This window comes from Coniosporium apollinis, assembly GCF_000281105.1.
Source record: "Coniosporium apollinis CBS 100218 chromosome Unknown supercont1.75, whole genome shotgun sequence".
Taxonomy (NCBI): Eukaryota; Fungi; Ascomycota; class Dothideomycetes; genus Coniosporium; species Coniosporium apollinis.
This window is the reverse complement of record NW_006913337.1, coordinates 19,591-37,146: the sequence shown is the minus strand read 5'-3', so window position 1 is coordinate 37,146 and position 17,556 is coordinate 19,591. Positions and strand designations below refer to the sequence as shown.

Genomic DNA, 17,556 nt, shown 5'->3' with positions numbered 1-17,556 from the left:
CTCAATCCAAGTGCGCCCTTCAGTTCGCGTAACGACGCCTACCTCTTCATTACTCTAGAAACAAATCTTAGTCTTCAAGATGTGGGCTTCTACCCTGCCGGGCGACAGGCGCCGTCATCGGGATGAGCATGGAGGCCAGCTGAATCCATGGCATCTGAATTACGCGGGCAACCAAAACCCTAACAGAGCCCATGAGCCGGAAGAAAGCGACGAGACAGCGGTCCCCACTCCTGAGGGTGGGGATCAGGACAATCTCAACAGCACATGGGGTGAACGAGATGTCGGGATACCCAGCCACGCCATGTCCATGAGGGACTATGAGACACTAAGGCGCGAATTGACAACACTATCACGGACCAGATCACAGCGGAGGCCTGACGAGAACGGCCTCTTCCAGACCATCAGCGGTCGCAGTGGGAGAAGTGCCCGTAAAGTAGACACAAGACGATCCCGCCGCTCGGACCGCGCGCCGTCGGCAGCTGGAGAGCTAGAAGTTGAAGAGGATCTGGAGGCCGCTGCCGTAGAAGACAAGGAGGAAGAATTCGAGCTGGACCAGTTCATGCGGGAAGGCCACTTCGAAAAGCGCACAGAAGGCCGCTCAGCGAAGAAGGTTGGCGTGGTCTGGAAGAATCTGACGGTAAAAGGCACAGGCTCTACAGCCACCTTTGTTAAAACCTTACCGGATGCAGTTCTAGGTACCTTTGGTCCCGATCTTTACAGGATAATATCCAACTTCATCCCCGCATTGAAAATCGGCAAGCATAAGCAGACACGCACGCTTATCGATAACTTTGCCGGGGTTCTCAAGGATGGGGAGATGCTGCTTGTGCTTGGACGGCCAGGAGCTGGTTGTTCGACGTTTCTCAAGACCATCGCAAACAACCGCGAGACCTTTGCCGAAGTTACTGGAGACGTCTCGTACGGAGGCATATCCGCAGAGAAGCAAAAAAAGCAGTACCGTGGCGAAGTCAACTACAATCCCGAGGACGACAAGCACTTCGCATCCCTCAATGTCTGGCAAACACTCAGGTTCTCCCTTCTGAACAAGACAAAGAAACGTGACAAGGCCGGAATTCCAGTCATCATCGATGCGCTGCTCAAGATGTTCGGCATCTCTCACACAAAGTACACCCTAGTGGGCGACGAGATGGTTCGCGGCGTTAGCGGCGGAGAGCGGAAGCGCGTCAGCATTGCTGAGACCCTCGCTGCCAAGTCTACCGTGGTGTGCTGGGATAACTCTACGCGTGGTTTGGACTCCTCTACTGCTCTGGATTACGCCAAATCACTCCGCATCATGACCGACATCAGCAATAGGACCACGATCACCACACTCTACCAAGCTGGTGAGGGCATCTACGAGCTGATGGACAAGGTGCTCGTCATCGACGCTGGAAAATGCGTCTTTTACGGTCCCACTGAGGACGCCAAACAGTACTTTACAGAGCTTGGGTACTACTGCCCCGAAAGGCAGACGACTCCCGACTTCTTGACTTCCGTAACAGATCCAGGCGAGCGTCGCTTCAGGGAGGGTTACGAGGCGAAAGCACCGAAAGGTCCTGAGGAGCTTGAGAAAGCGTTCAGGTCGTCCTCCAACTATCAAAAGGTTCTCGAGGAAGTTGAGGCTTATGACCGTGAGATCAAGGAGAGCGACTACGCGGATGCGAAGGAGTTTGAGCGAACGGCGCAAGAACAGAAGAGCCATAGAACCGTCCGCCCGAAATCCCCGTACACCGTCAGCTTTCCACGGCAGGTGTGGGCTTGTACGCTCCGCGAATTCTGGTTGATCTTTGGAGACCGGACCACTTTGATCACCAAGTTTTTCATCATCATTAGCAACGGTCTCATTGTCGGTAGTCTCTTCTACGGTCAACCTCTAACTACCGAAGGAGCCTTCACTCGAGGCGGTTCTTTGTTCTTCTCAATTCTGTTCCTCGGCTGGTTACAGTTGTCCGAGCTGATGAAAGCTGTCAGCGGCCGCGAAGTAGTCTTGCGCCATAAGGACTACGCTTTCTACCGACCATCTGCGGTAAGCATCGCACGAGTGGTAACCGACCTTCCGATGCTTTTCATCCAGGTCGTTATCTTCTCAATCATCATGTACTTCATGACCAATCTCGACATCGATGTGTCGAAATTCTGGATCTACTTGCTCTTCGTGTACACCACAACGATATGCATCACGGCACTCTACCGGATGTTCGCGGCTCTTTCGCCTGAAATCGACACAGCTGTGCGCTTCAGTGGCATCGCACTCAACCTGCTGATCATATACACCGGATACGTTATTCCAAAACCTCAGCTGCTGAACCAATACATCTGGTTTGGCTGGCTCTACTACGTCAATCCGGTCGCCTACTCATTCGAGGCCGTCCTGACAAACGAGTTCTCCGATCGGGTCATGGAATGCGCGCCTTCACAGCTCGTACCGCAAGGCCCCGGCGTCGATCCCGCGTATCAGGGTTGCGCTCTCAGTGGAGCGCCAGTGAACTCCCAGGTTGTCCCAGGTGCAGAATATCTTGACACGACCTTCCAATACAGTCGCTCTAACTTATGGAGGAACTTTGGTGTCGTCATCGCTTTCACCGTCCTCTATATCGTAATCACTGCTGTTGCGACGGAGGTGTTTTCCTTTGCAGCAGGTGGGGGAGGCGCCTTGATCTTCAAGAAGACGAAAAAGGCCAAGGCAGCCGTGAAGACCGAGCCAGTAGATGAGGAAAAGGCGGTCCCCAATGGGAACCTGAGTTCACAGAGTAGCGACACCTTGGACGGTCAAGCCGAAGAAGAGGCATTGGAGGAGATCTCAAACAGCGACAGCGTGTTCACTTGGAAGGATGTCGAGTACACGGTGCCCTATCGAGGTGGCGAGCGGAAGCTGTTGAACAAAGTCAGCGGATACGCGAAGCCTGGTGTGATGGTTGCTTTGGTTGGTGCCTCCGGCGCCGGTAAGACCACGCTGCTTAACACACTCGCTCAGCGTCAATCGACCGGCGTTGTCAGCGGCGACATGCTTGTCGATGGCAAGCCTTTGGGCGCCGACTTTCAGCGCCGCACCGGCTTCTGTGAGCAAATGGACTTGCATGATGGGACTGCAACTATCAGAGAAGCGTTCGAGTTCTCCGCAATCCTACGACAACCAAAGGATGTTCCCCGTCAAGAGAAGCTTGATTACGTTGACAAGATTATTGACCTGCTAGAACTTAGAGACATGCAAGATGCTCTCGTGAGCAGCCTCGGCGTTGAGCAAAAGAAGCGCGTCACTATCGGAGTAGAACTTGCGGCGAAACCGTCCCTGCTACTCTTCCTAGACGAGCCGACCAGCGGCCTGGACTCCAATTCTGCGTACTCCATCGTCAGATTCCTCAAGAAGCTTGCGTCAGCCGGACAAGCTATCGTCTGTACCATACACCAGCCTAGCTCGATCCTAATCCAGCAGTTTGATAGCATCCTAGCGCTAAATCCAAGAGGAAACACTTTCTACTTTGGACCTGTCGGCGAGAATGGCAAAGATGTCATCAAGTATTTCGCCGACCGAGGTGTGCAGTGTCCACCTAATAAAAACGTCGCGGAGTTCATTCTAGAAACCGCTGCTAAGTCTCCAAGAGGCAAGGACGGGAGGCGCATCGACTGGAACACCGAATGGAAGAACTCTGAAATGAACAAGCAAGTCCTAGCGGAGATTGATCGCATCCGCAGCGAGCGCGGCACGAAGACCAATGAGAACGGCCAGCAAGAGGATCCTACAGAGTTCGCCGCTCCTATCTGGCTGCAGACTACCATGCTCACTAAGCGCATCTTCACTCAGTATTGGCGCGATCCATCCTACCTCTACGGCAAGCTGTTCGTTAGCGTAATCATCGGCATCTTTAACGGCTTCACCTTCTACCAGCTGGGCAACTCAGTGCAGGACTTTCAGAATCGTTTGTTCACGGGTACGTATCGAATCCATGCTGCTTTCGGCCACTTAGTCTGTGATCGTTTTTGCGCGCAAATGTGAAGCCTGAATCCCTAAAGCTGACCGAATGTTCACAGCTTTCCTGATAGTTGTCTTCCCTCCCACCATCGTCAACGCCGTCGTCCCCAAGTTCTACACCAACATGTCGCTCTGGCAGGCCCGCGAGCTGCCGAGCAGGATCTACGGCTGGTTCGCCTTCGCAACCGCACAGATCCTCGGCGAGATCCCCATCACTATAGTGGGTGCAGTCATCTACTGGCTGCTGTGGTACTATCCTGCAGGCCTCCCCACCGACTCCTCGACCGCTGGCTACGTCTTCCTGATGACGCTGCTCTTCTTCCTCTTCCAGGCTAGCTGGGGCCAATGGATCTGCGCCTTCGCGCCGTCCTTCACCGTCATCTCCAACGTGAGTACCCTACCTACAAAGCAACAGCCTTTTGGCATCCTTGCTAACCCCTAATTCCCGCGCAGGTCCTCCCCTTCTTCTTCGTAATGTTCGGCCTCTTCAACGGCATCGTCCGCCCCTACGCCTCTATGCCCGCCTTCTGGCGCTACTGGCTCTACTACCTGATCCCCTCCACCTACTGGATCGGCGGCGTCGTCTCTGCCACTTTGCAGGGCGTCCCGGTCCGCTGTCTGCCCACCGAAACCGCGCGCTTCGACGTCCCGCCCGGCGCCGGCACCTGCGCCGACTACGCTGGCGGCTTCGTCAGCCAAACCCAGGGCTACCTGATGAATCCGGATGCGACGGCGGGCTGCATGTATTGTCCGTATAGTACGGGAGAGGAGTACATGGCTACACTGAATGTGAGCCCGGGGGATAAGTGGCCGTATATGGCGATCTTTGCGGCGTTTTGTGTTAGTAATTGGGCGCTGGTGTATTTCTTTGTCTGGTCGGTTAGGATCAAGGGGTGGAGTTTTGGGTTCGGGTACATCGCGAAGGGGTGGGAAAAGGTTAAGGGAGCTTTGAAGGCGAGGAAGGGAAAAGGGAGTGCATAAACGGGCATAAGCACTGCAGGGATAGAGGTAGAGCGGGCAGCAGTTTCATCTGAGGGGTGCCGCTGGATGCGGCTTTATCTTAATGATACAATAGATGTTGTCTCAAAGCGATAGAAGGCTGTTGTTTCAGGCACGTGAAACGGACTATCAGAGGTGTACCGCTCCTTATACCAGCACTCCCCTGTGAGACCAGCTCCACTGTGTAGAAAACGTTCTCGTTACTATTAGTGCAAGCCAATCCTGTGCGGCAGTAGGTAAATAGCTGTGTCAAAAGATTTCTTGCCATTAAGAGCCAGCGCTCGACCTTAAGTCACAGCATGTCTTATCAATTACAACAGCTTTCTGCCTCCCTTTTCCCAGCCTAGATCCATCCTTCTGCCTACAAAGCTTACTACGCTGATCTGGGTACCAGCCTCCCTGAAGAAGTGTTTGTTTAGTTATCGGAGATGCTGCCAAAAGTCCCCTTAGGTCCTGTCCTTGGATCATCGATCCCAATCCTTCACCTTCCAAATCTGTGTCCTGCCTACCTTCCTACACATCGTGATTGGAGCGTATACGCTATATCTGAGTTCGGCAATCCTTCGAGTTACAAACCAAGCACGCAACTGCTGCACGTTCCATGTTACAAATGCGATGATGTGCTGTCTGCTGGCCCCCAATCTCACTGCTTACAATTGAGGACGCTCTCGATCAGCTGACTCAGCGGTACACAAATGTAACATGATACCTTTTGTGATTGCTGTAGCTATATGCTGCGGGTAAGCTGACGAAGTACGGGAGCAGACAAGTATTATGCAGAGTACAAAGTCAGTCCACGTTTTTCAGCACTCTTCTATAGATTCTTCTCCATGCTCACGAGCTGCTTTTCCGGTACTGTACTTCACCCTCGAACGTCCATCAAAGAATGAAACCATCCAGTCTTGCTACAATGGCCGCATCAATCATCCTCGCAGACAATGCAACCGTCAACATCAAACAAGCCATCGACAGAGCCGTTCAGACCGCCCAGATCCCCGGCGCCATAATCCGAATCGTCAACGCCGGAGGCCATGCCATCTTCTCTTATGCGTCCGGCAGCGTCGCGCCAATAGGAAACCCAGCAGCCAGGCACGACCTTCTCGAGGATGACATCGCGTCCATCTGGTCTTTGAGCAAGCTCGTCACCTCCACCGCGTTGCTCCAGCTCGTCGACGCCGGTGTTCTCGACCTCGACGACCCTGCTATCATCGAGCGAACCCTGCCAGAACTCGCCTCGAAGCAGATCCTGGTCGGCTTCGAAAACAGCACCATCGAAGGTCGGAGAAAGAAACCGATCCTGGTGCCCCGAGAGACGAACATCACGGCACGAATGCTCCTAACCCACACCGCCGGCATCAGCCAATCTTTCTTCGAGCCGCTCCTCCAGGAGTTCTGGGGCGATGAGTTAGCGACCAAAGGCGAAATGGTCGACTACTGGAACAACTTGAAAACCACGCCCCTCACGACCCAGCCAGGGACGACCTGGAGCTACGGCTCCGCGACCGACTGGGCCGGCGTGCTCGTCGAACGGCTCAGCAACAGCTCCCTTGCTGGCTACTTCTCGCGCGAAATCTTCCAGCCGCTGGAGATGAGTGACTCGAGCTTCGACGCGCACATGCCGCCGCAGGACTCGAAGCGCGTCTTCCCGCCGTACATGAAACATCCCAACGGGTCGCTCGTGGCCGATACCCATTGGTGGAACGGGCCCACTCCAGAGGCTCCGGGGCCGTTCTTCCCGGACTCAGATGAACATCGCTATATGGGTGCCTCGGGCCTCGCGATGACGGCGCCGGACTATGGCGTCTTGCTTGCCACGCTGCTGAATGGAGGCGTGTGTCCGGCCAGCGGAGTACGCTTGCTCAGTAAAACGTCCGTGGATGCAATCTTTTCTTCGCAGCTGTCGTCCGAGGTGGCGTTCTCGGGCGTCGTGGGGGTTCCCGGTCCGCTCGCGGTGCCGGCGGACCTGAAGGTGCATGACCCTGAGGTGGGCATTGGACTCGCAGGCAGTGCCGTCTCGAGGAACGACCGACTGCTTAGTGATGGGAGAGTTGGGCGGAAGGCGGGTAGTGCGTATTGGTACGGCCTGAAGAATGCGGAGTGGTGGGTTGATCGCGCGGCGGGGATCGGGGTTGTGATGTTTTCAAACTATCTGCCTTGGAATGACGCTGCGTGGCTCAAGCTGGTGGATAGCGTGGAGAGCGAGATTTACGCGGGAGTTAGTGACCCCGAGGCTGATTGCATAGGAAACTCAGCACAGAACGGGTTCCCCGGGTCGCTGTGAGATGGAACTTAGAGATGTTGTGCTACCAGTCATGAAGGACGGCTTAGGTCGTGCAGCAAACCGCCGCCAAGGTTCTTTTAAACAGAAGTCATAATGCTTGCTTGCAGCTTTACTTTTCCCCTGTGGTTCAGCGTCTTGTGTTAGGGTTGGTCTGCGACAGTTTCTCATAGTACTGTCCTATGCTTTCCCTACTGTTGATGAACTGCGTCGCGGACCGGATCGTAGCATGCGGTTTCCGAGCAGCCTTCGACGCTTTGTCTGCTCATGTCAGTCAACATGCTATCTATCATGCGGTTCAACTACAGACGTACCTTTCAGTTGCTTTCCCTGATCTCTCCTGATGTCGTGAATCTCCGGAAACCTTCGGTTACAGGCCTGTCTCAACATGTCTAGATTTTCGCGTAGCCCCTTCAACTGCTCTTCGGCACAGGCTTCTTCCAGCTCGCTGATAATGGTTGTCTTTGGCTCATAGTGAGCATCTTGCCATGTCTCCTGGGAATCTAATTAGTTCTTGTGCGTGTCATGAATTCCCTGAGAGACCGCCTGTGGTTCAGTATCAGCTGTTGCACTGACGCTTGCTGGGGGAGAACTACATAACTCAAAATACGTCCCGATGCTGTTGCAGAACCTGCAGAGCGGCTGCATCAAGCCGCAGAATGGCTCACCTTCCAATCGCCTCGCTCACTCTGTTCGCTGGGGCCTCCCTGCGCGTCCTCTGATAACCTCAATATCGACCTGACTTTCTTGATCGAAGTTTTCGAGGTTATACATAGATCGCAAAGCCGACGGTGTTGGTTTTTGTTTGGGAGTTCGCTCACAACAGGCCCTCCGGTAGAGTACGAGGCCACTCCGCCTGGCTCACTAGAATGATTGTACCTAGTGAGCTGCCGCATCACTCGAATGGTACAGTACTGCCTGCTGGAAGCCTGAAGCTGTCACGTGAGGATGCAGGTGTGACGGAATAATACCCACCTGCAGGTACACGTGGAACGCCCACATCGTGGCCTAAGGGCCGAACCACGGGCAACACTAGATCGTTCGTATAACCCACTAACCCAGGAACCACTGCTTAAAGCGTTTAGCTAGCTAGGTATTTAGACTGTATTCTGTTGTGTTTAGACGGTGATAGCGGGTAGATTTATGAGTTCCGGGGTCGGCCCTTTTTTGGTTGCGACGTGCTAGGCTAGCCTTAGGAGGTAACGCCCTCCGGCACCTCCGCGCTCCGCAAAAGCCTCACCTCTATGCCAAGCCTTGTGCGCAGCTGATTTCGGACAACACTTGTCGGACGCGCAGCCTACCGGTTGTTGTCCGTCCTGATTACCGTTCTTTGAGCGCCGCGCATCTTCTACTCGAACATCGGTACATTGGCCCACGAAGTTGTATCATGTACCCTCAAGCAGCAAGTTTGCAAGCGGGCGCTGTCCGCCGTGATGCGTAGATGACGCCGCGACGGTAATCTCTCCCTCAATATGTTAACTTGGCGCCATCTTCAGCGTCTTCCCCCTGTGTGACTCGGCTTACTGGGTCTTGAGAATCCGGGTATCACTCGAAAGGTTTGCTGGCTGGATCTGTTATCGTCCATTCTAAATGCATGCAGCTAAACATGCATGCAAGATGCCGACTCACCATTCAGCTGCGGTACCGCACTCAGCTGCTTGCAGTCTTTCCGGCTCTGCTTCAGCTTTAAAGCTTGTTTGACCGCATTCTCTTCCACTCCAATGCTGTTCTTCATCATGAAAACAATTCTTTCCACAAGCCTTTCCATCCTAGTAGGGACGACGTTCGTTGTCAGCCCGGTTTTTGCGATTAATAGAACATGCGTATGCACCCGTTCCTTTTTAACCCTGTGATTAGTCGATCATGCAATCGATCAGGGAAATTCTGACAATTGAATCAAGTGTTCTGGTCTTCGACGGCGCCTTGGGGGCAGGGTCCACTTTCCTGGCGATCCAGTCTATCAAAATTCTCTTGATTCCTACTTCTCGCTACAGGAGAGCCTAACTAAACCTCACTGTATTGTGCTCCCTACAAATGCTGCAGACGTCTCGACTGTGCTGGCTTATGTTAACAGTGCCGCACACAACGGGACTGGTTGCAAGTTCGCTATCCGTAGTGGCGGGTAAGACACCCAACGATCATGCCGTAGGGACCTCAAACTGACTTCCGTCTATGTATTCTGGTGTCGGTTCCGCCAATATCGAAGACGGCATTACCATTGATCTTTCGCGCTTGAAAGAGATAACTCCTGCAGCCGATCGGAGACATGTGCGTGTTGGTGCCGGGAATCTCTGGGGCGAAGTCTACTCCAGGCTGGAGAGCCTGGATCTTGCACTTTCCGGGGGGTCTGCAAGCGGGGTCGGCGCTGGTGGCCTTACTCTTGGAGGTAGCGCGTTGTTCTGTGTTCATAAGGGATATCGGCTGATCCTATTTAGGAGGCTTGTCAACTTTTTCGCCCCGCAGCGGATTCGTCTGCGACACGGTCCTGAACTACGAAGTAAGCTGTGTTTGGGACGGAGAAGGTCGGCCCTACTTATGATCGCTGCAGGTTGTTCTCGCATCTGGTGCCATTGTTAACGCGAACGCGAACTCCCACTCCGACCTCTTCCGAGCTTTGAAGGGCGGTTCCAACAACTTCGGCGTGGTAACCCGCTTCGACTATCCAACCGTGGAAGGGAGCTTTCATTGGGGCGGCACCACTATTCACAGTATTTCCCATCGCTCCAGTTTCCTAGACTCTGCATTTATCGACTTCGTTACGGATCCGAACTACGATCCCTACTCCAACTTAATCCACAACTACGACTGGAGCGCCAACACCTCCTGGCTAATCATCAACAACATCCATTACACAAACGCGACACCGTACCCTGACGCCTTCGACAAGTTCCTCGAACCTCCACTGCTCTTCAACAGCTCGCTTCGCACGGCGCCCGTAAGCAGCTTTGCCGATGAGGTTGACCGATCTGACACATCCGGGAAACTGAATAACCCCGCTACGCTGACAGTCCGCCCCGATTCCACGACGCTGAACCGGTTCCTCGATCTTAACATGGCAGCCGCAGAATCTCTGAAGGCCATTCAAGGGCTGAGCTGGAACGTACTCTTCCAGCCGCTATCATCTAGCATGTTGACCAACGTGAGTAACAAGCCCCGCACAGACACAGTGCTACTGCCACTCATTCTTGGTTACCGGCTGTCACCGAAACTCCCGTGCTTCGTTTCGCGCCGTTTCGGCCTCTAAAAGTGCTAGCCACCGAGATCCCCTAACGACCTCGCACCAAATCGATCCAGCCTGCGCGAGAGCATGGCGAAGTAAGGCGCACACATCGCTGACCTTTCCGCATTTAGAAGGGCCCCAACGTCTTGGGCATCGATGCATCCGAGAGTCCCCTCGTCAACCTGTTCGTCGCTGCCGGGATCGTGCCGTCAGCCGATTCTGACTGGCAGGCCGACTTCGATACAGTCAGGGAAGCTCTCAAATCCATCATTGCGGAAGCGACGACCGAAGCCAAGCGGTTGAATGTCTGGCACCCCTTCATCTATTTGCCCTATGCGGCGGCGTGGCAGGATCCCATTGAGAGCTATGGAAGGGAGGATGTGGCGTTCTTGAGACGGGTGAGTCGGAGGTATGACCCGAGGGGCGTGTTCCAGAGGTTGGTGCCTGGAGGATTTAAACTGTGGTAGAGGAGTTGGATGACCCGGGAGTGCGGATGAATTAAAACGGGGGGCAGATATTGTGTTGAAGCGGAAGGATGAGCCGTGCGGGCTGATTCTTGGCTTGAGGTACGCGAAATCGGTCCGCAAAATCACACCCAAGAAAGGGTCCTTGATCATGTTTACACAGTCGCAATCCTACCGCAGTCCCCAAGCTTGAGCAACTTAATGTGAGGCAGTTGTAAGCAGTACATATCTAGATACCTTCAAGCATCAGCAGACTCCTAGTGGAAATCTAACTTGCCCCCTTGCAGATGACTACACCCATCCTCCACATGTATACCTCAAGCACGAGATAAAACAAACGTCAATACAGTTCTCCTGCAGCAACAATGATGCGATGTGCTAGAGTATTACACCTTTGTGGTCAGAATCGCGGCCGCCACGGTGCGCTATCGCTGCGGTATGTGAACTCTCCTTCTTAGCTGAATAAATCGTGTAGTTGTCTTGCTTCCAGCTGGCCTTAGCAGCTGTTTTTGAACTCTCCGTACTCGTTGCGATACAAATATGATGTAGGTGTGCTTCTCAACAACCGTTTCCTCGAAAAGAGTAGCTAGTACTATCCATTGAACAAGCTGGGACTATTACAGACAAACTAATCCATTCTAGGAAGTTCGTACCAATCTTGGAAGCCGGTGCACGAGCGTGTTGCTAGCGCATATTACCTGCAGGATGCAGGGCCAGCTTCCGGTGATTGGCGGGTGTCATTTTGTAGGGGAACGATCTATCCAAACACTGTAACAACCTCGAAACTACCATACCTATGGTCAAAATGCGACGGAGGCTATCGAAGTGCGTGCTTGATAGACGATGTAACCTCTTCACATGATGGACAGCTCCAACCGGAGCGAACGCGTCCTATGGAGTTGAGGATTTTAGCGACTGAAACCCTTGCAAGTGGCTTACGCTAACCACCGGATGCTCGTATCCTGTAACAGTATCGTGGATTTGAAAATTATCACGGAGGATCTCCGCTCGCCAATTCAAAACCCCACCTTGCCACTCCGCAGCGAGACCCTTTTCCACACTCGCGTCGTTCTTCTACACGTTGAGCCTTCCTCTCTCTCCAGCCTTGGAGACGGCTGCGTGCGTTCATGGCTCTCTGGCGGTCGCATCAAGTGACCATTATCGCCGTCTTCATCGTGGCTATCATCGTTCTCTTTGTGGGAGTCTACTACAACTCGCCCTACCGATTTGCGTCCAGCCAAGCCTGGCCGAAATCCCCGGCATACGATGCTCTTAGCTGGACGTTCGACCCGGTACGCGATTCCCGTCGCTATGGCCTCAACCAGTCGCAATGCAATGCTGCTTTCGCCAAGCTCTGGCCCGAGCTGGATCGCGCAGGGCACCACCAGGACAAGACTGGCAAGATCACGCCAAACTCCTCGAGCATTGCTTGGAGTAGGCAAGGGACTGTACGCGCAATGATACACAATCATCAGGTAAAAAGAGATATTCGCTTAATGTCCCTACTTTCTTCAAATCATAGACCATCGGCTTATCCCACTCCCGCCTTCATAGCTATACGTCCTCGAGGTAAAAGGATGCACGCGATCCGACTTTCGAGAGCGGTCTAATGCCATTCTGCTTTCCATCCATCGAGCGCTAATAGCCTACCCTGACCCCGTGCCAAATATCGAGTTCTCTTTTAACATCGAGGATATCCCTAACGACGAGGAGACACCAACCGGTATTACATGGGCTCTTACGCGGCGAGAGGATCAGCAACATCTGTGGCTCATGCCAGACTTTGGCTATTGGAGTTGGCTTGGTGACGTGGTAGGCAGTTACGAGAGGGTGCTGGATAAGATTGCAGAGGGCGAGCGGCTGTTCATGGAGAAGGACCAGCGGGCGGTATGGCGTGGAGCGGGGCTCAATGAGCAGCGGAAGACTCTATTGGAAATCAGTAAGGGGAGGTCTTGGGCAGACATAGAGTTAATTGTATGGGATGATGACCCGGACAAGAGAAAGGGAATGTTGCCGATTCATGACCATTGCAGGTACATGTTCGTGATTCACACAGAAGGTATGCAATTTCCTGTACAGAAATAACTCTCTGTTCGTCCAATGGTTCGGTTAACGAAGGGTATTAGGTCGAAGTTACTCCGGGCGATTGAAATACCTCCTAAACTGTGGCTCCGTCGTCATCGTACCTGAACCACTCACATGGATGGAATACTTCCACCACCTCCTTATCCCGGACGGGCCCAGGCAGAACTATGTCAGAGTCAAAGCCGACTTCTCGGACCTGGAGGAAAAGTTAAACTACTATCTTTCCCACCTCGACGAGGCGCAGCGCATTGCCGATAACAGCGTCGCGACGTTCCGCGAGAGATACCTCACACCGGCGGCGCAGGCTTGCTATTGGCGGAAGCTGTTTGAGGTGTGGGCGGCGCATAGTTTTGAGCCGGAGATGTACCAAAAGGGGAAGGAGAAGGTGTGGCGGGGAATACCATTTGAGACTTACATGTAAGTTTGTTGCATGGTGGTAGACTGGATTGTTGCATCCCTATCTCTCTCTACGGCTTCTTCTTTCCGCTCTTAAAGGCTAACGTTTCGAATACAGTTTGAGCGATCCGGCGGACATATCATTGGATTGAAAGGAAGAAAGCCTGGATTAGCCCTTGCGGATACATCCATCGATCTAGGACATGGGAACTCGGGGCAATCCTGGCGAACTATTGCACTACGGAGCCGTTCCTAATGTCTTTTGATCGCCCTTATTCGAGGCGGATAGCCGTCAGGGTCGACGCCCACAGGACAGCACCAGACATTTCTGCGAGATGGCCGCGTTACGAACTCGCCTCAAGAATGACGAAAGCCCGAAGTTAGCGGAGGTTCTTTCACAGTCTCACAACTTTGAGGCCGCATACCCTCGAGATAAGGTCTTCGCGCTGCTGGGTATGCGTTGAGACCGTTCCGCTTATCTGTCTTGTCGCCAGGTATCTCGTCAGCCGAGGTCAATAATTTAAAACGGACCACGCCACCGGCATAGGCTGGCACCAACAACGCGACGGCGTCTCAGCCCAGGTGCCAGATCGGATCATACTCCCTGGCAATCTTAAAGGCTTCCACTCTTCGAGGGGGCCAGATCCACAGTTCTGCGCTCCTGCTGGGCGAGCAGTCGAGCTCTATGTCAGTGCCGATGGCATGATGTGCACCGCTGTTGGCTGGACGACGGGAAGAGTGGCAGACTGAGTGAGACGTTGGATAGCGCGGCTGCTGGTGAGGACGGCACAACACTGTTCAGCATCATGATGGAGTGGCTCATCCACTGCCGTTGTCTTGCCGAGCGGTCTATTGCGAATGCTTCTGGGGATGAGAGTGAGGATACAATACGATAGACGGTAGATCTAGCTGTTTAAGCGGCGGAATGAGCTGTGCGGGCTGATTTATGGTCAAGGTCCCTAGATCTCCGACATTTGCAGCTGTCTCATGTCGAATTACTCGAGCTTGAGAAGCGCTAGAGGGTTGTGAACCGTAGATACAACCATAGAGCCCGTTCTCAACTTTGTTTCCATGTACCGAAGTCAGACTGGGGAAAATTTGTCTTGCCCGCTTGCAAATGACCGTACCCATTGTCCGCGTCACGCCTCGGCATGAGCGATGATACATCTCAATCGGGTCTCTTGAACAACATTGACAACCCAACACGCGATGGCATTGTGTTTCTATCGTGCTCCGTACGGCGGCCGCCACGCGCTGTGGCTGGGATCCGCAAGTCCGCCTTTTCAGCTGGGAACAAGCGTAGGGCTGTCTTGCCTCCAGCTGACCTCTGCAGCTGTTTGCCAAACCTCCCTGTTCTTGGTAAGAGAAGTCTTCGGATTTGGTTTGGTAGGAAAGGATGGTCGGTACTTTTCATGATTCAGCTGCGGGTCATTCTTCAGCCCCAGCTGAACCTGGCATTACGATGTCAGATAATCTATAAAGGATGCAGCTCCTACCTCCGCTGCCTCCCTTCAAGCAAACCCAGTACATCTTGTGCAGTTCTCTGTTAACGCATAGCATATTCTAACCAAGACTCAATATCAAGCAGCGGTCATTCATCAGAGAGACCCGGTAAGGTCGTTTAAGAGTTGCTTCATTTTGCTGAATCTCACACACTATTCAGGTAAACAGCAAATATAAGGACATATACTTCGGGCGACTACAACGGTCGACCACCAGAATCCAGCATGCCCAGGCTGCACGCAAGCTGGACCCATGGAAACGCGCTCACCGTGGAGTCGCCGGAGAACCTCAACCGAGTTGGTCATCAAGGCTGGGGCGCGGACATGTCCGTCAAAGCCGGCAAATCAAGCTGGTTTCATATTGCTCTTCCCACACCCGTTATTGTCGACGATGTCCGAACGAAATTAACCAAAGTCTTCCTCCTTTTCAGCGGCGAAGGGGGCCAGATCCGCGAAGTACACGTCTACGATGGCTCGTCAAAGGTTCAGGAGTTCAAGCAGCTCTTCCTTAGCGGGGAACATCGCCTGGCACTGGATGGTGCAAATACGTTCAACCTGGCGACTCCGCATACCGTGGTTTGGGGTATCGGCATTACGTTCTCGTTCACTGCCAGTATCGGCTTTGACAGCCAGATCCCGCCTTCCAGATTGATTCTCGCTGCCGCTGGGGGCGACTTCGTGGCATGAGAGGAGGATTTGAATTCGTGCTTATGGCTGGTGAATTCCCGTCCCGACTCTTTGAATTCTCTGGTTTGTGGAAATGTGGCAATTGGCTTATCCACAGCTGGACCTGAAACAGCGTGACCAATGGAAATTTCTCGGTTCTGGGCCAGCCGCAGCGGCCAGTCATGGCTCTTCACCCGACTTTTGCTTGGGCGTGCTACAACGACTTAAGAGTTCCCTTTTGGTTCAAATGATGTAGAGAAGGCCCGTCCCTACTATCCTTACCATATTCTGTACTCAAAGAAATTGCTCTTGTCTGTATGACACCAAGTCAGGTAGCGAGGTAGGAACATGGTAGCATATGAAAGTGGAGTCCCAATTCTGTTGCAGTCCAGGCAGAACATGAAGTGAGGGCCGCTCGGTCCGCTTACAAGCGCAGAAGGCGAGCCTCGAAGCGCAAGTATGTGAAGAGGCTCCTCTATATACTAGATAGCTATACAACTTGGGACTCCATTACACAGAAGAGCACGTCGTGAGGTTAATTACGTGAACTCCAAGGCCCATGGTTATGAATTTCACCGACAACACCACCTTTTAGTTAGGATGTTAATTTCCTCGCTATTAGCACATTTCCTCGGTTAATCTTTAGACCAAGTTAGGAAGCTCTAGACCATGCATGACGATAACATTCAAGAGATATTGACGTTGGAGGGTTGGCGGATTCGCGGGTTCGAGTTCACGTAGCTGAGGTCCGCGGAGCTGACTAAGCAGCCCGCAACACCTCGAGCTGGAGAACGACAACCGAAGCGGTTCTCTTCATCCTCCACTGTCACCGAGCTGTATATTTCGGGGTAAACAATCGGGGTACTAGCAGCACATGCAATTGTGCGTCTAACTACGATTCAATAGCTAAGATGGCCGCCGCGTATCATACTACGAGCCGGTGCTTATCCTATAAGATCTATTTGACACCGTATATGTTCACTTCCCTCAGACCATATACTCTTACCTGAAAATGTCGACATTGGTCGTAGTAGGACATCTTACCACTGGTGGTGGAGAAGCTCGTCGCAAGGTGGCTACGACTTGGTTACCTGTGTCGCGTGGATGCTGACAACAAATCCTCGAAAGGTTCTAGATGCCCTGTCGAAGATCATGGCATACTCGCAGGAGCGAGAGCCAGGCGTCCTCAAGTATGCGATCACGGTACCCCAGGACGCGCAAGATGAGAAGTCAATATATGTGATCGAAGAGTGCGGCATTCTGACTGGGTTGAATCTACACCGTCGTTAACACTTATCAGATACGCCGACAAAGCCGCGCTGGATTCCCACATGCAGATACCACCCATAGCGACGTTTACGCAATTCGTCGGATCTGATTCCACGCTCCTCGAAGGCGCGCCGGTCGTCTACAGCCTCGAAACGGTATCATCGTTCACACGGGCTGAAACCGCGCAGCACGCCGATCCGTACGTCGTCTTCGCAACTCTTGGTTACAAGGAAGGCACATCGCGGCAAGCCTTAAAGGGCTGGGAAAGCCTGGTGGCATCCGTTAAGCAGCAAGAGCCAGGGACACTATACTATGGCATCATGAAAGACAAAGACAGCGAAGCAAAGCTGCGAGCTGTGGAGGTGTACGAGAGCGGGAATGCTTTCAAGCAGGTGCATGCCAAGGGCGAGGCGCTTACTGCGAAGTTCAAGCGGGACAGCGATATCAGCACGGGCGTGCAGCTCGTGTTTCTGAAGCTGGCGGCAGGTTACTTCTGGAAGGATAAGCAGAATTCGAGCCTGTAAAAATTTCCTGACAGTCAAGGGCTTGGCTGCTCTGCGCACTCTATATGATCAGAATATCGAAGATACAATGAGCTACGTTCGCTGTCCCTCCGAAGTCAGTAACGAATGGGTATAGTGTAGGCTGCTCTGTCAACTGGTTCGAAAAGTGAACCCAGTTCGTGCTCTCGCATTCCTGATGATCTG

The 17,556-nt window shown here is 53.1% G+C and overlaps 6 protein-coding genes across 6 annotated transcripts; all 6 read left to right on the top strand.

Annotated features, from left to right (window-relative positions):
• Positions 1–79: 79 nt before the first annotated feature.
• Positions 80–4,951, top strand: W97_09034 (ABC drug exporter AtrF; the record flags this gene model as incomplete). Its single annotated transcript, XM_007786898.1, has 3 exons — positions 80–3,929; positions 4,030–4,358; positions 4,424–4,951. The coding sequence occupies 3 exons, from the start codon at positions 80–82 to the stop codon at positions 4,949–4,951; spliced, it is 4,707 nt and encodes a 1,568-aa protein (XP_007785088.1).
• Positions 4,952–5,879: 928 nt separating this feature from the next.
• W97_09033 (beta-lactamase) lies at positions 5,880–7,250 on the top strand (the record flags this gene model as incomplete). Its single annotated transcript, XM_007786897.1, has 1 exon — positions 5,880–7,250. The coding sequence occupies one exon, from the start codon at positions 5,880–5,882 to the stop codon at positions 7,248–7,250; it is 1,371 nt and encodes a 456-aa protein (XP_007785087.1).
• Positions 7,251–9,419: 2,169 nt separating this feature from the next.
• Positions 9,420–10,934, top strand: W97_09032 (uncharacterized protein; the record flags this gene model as incomplete). The annotated part of the gene is made up of 4 exons (XM_007786896.1): positions 9,420–9,633; positions 9,683–9,744; positions 9,796–10,386; positions 10,599–10,934. The coding sequence occupies 4 exons, from the start codon at positions 9,420–9,422 to the stop codon at positions 10,932–10,934; spliced, it is 1,203 nt and encodes a 400-aa protein (XP_007785086.1).
• Positions 10,935–12,058: 1,124 nt separating this feature from the next.
• Positions 12,059–13,437, top strand: W97_09031 (uncharacterized protein; the record flags this gene model as incomplete). Its single annotated transcript, XM_007786895.1, has 3 exons — positions 12,059–12,379; positions 12,486–12,990; positions 13,058–13,437. 3 exons carry the CDS (start codon positions 12,059–12,061, stop codon positions 13,435–13,437), a joined length of 1,206 nt encoding a protein of 401 aa, XP_007785085.1.
• A 1,702-nt stretch (positions 13,438–15,139) lies between these two features.
• Positions 15,140–15,601, top strand: W97_09030 (uncharacterized protein; the record flags this gene model as incomplete). Its single annotated transcript, XM_007786894.1, has 1 exon — positions 15,140–15,601. The coding sequence occupies one exon, from the start codon at positions 15,140–15,142 to the stop codon at positions 15,599–15,601; it is 462 nt and encodes a 153-aa protein (XP_007785084.1).
• A 1,131-nt stretch (positions 15,602–16,732) lies between these two features.
• W97_09029 (uncharacterized protein) lies at positions 16,733–17,373 on the top strand (the record flags this gene model as incomplete). Its single annotated transcript, XM_007786893.1, has 2 exons — positions 16,733–16,830; positions 16,881–17,373. The coding sequence occupies 2 exons, from the start codon at positions 16,733–16,735 to the stop codon at positions 17,371–17,373; spliced, it is 591 nt and encodes a 196-aa protein (XP_007785083.1).
• Between the last annotated feature and the right edge of the window lie 183 nt (positions 17,374–17,556).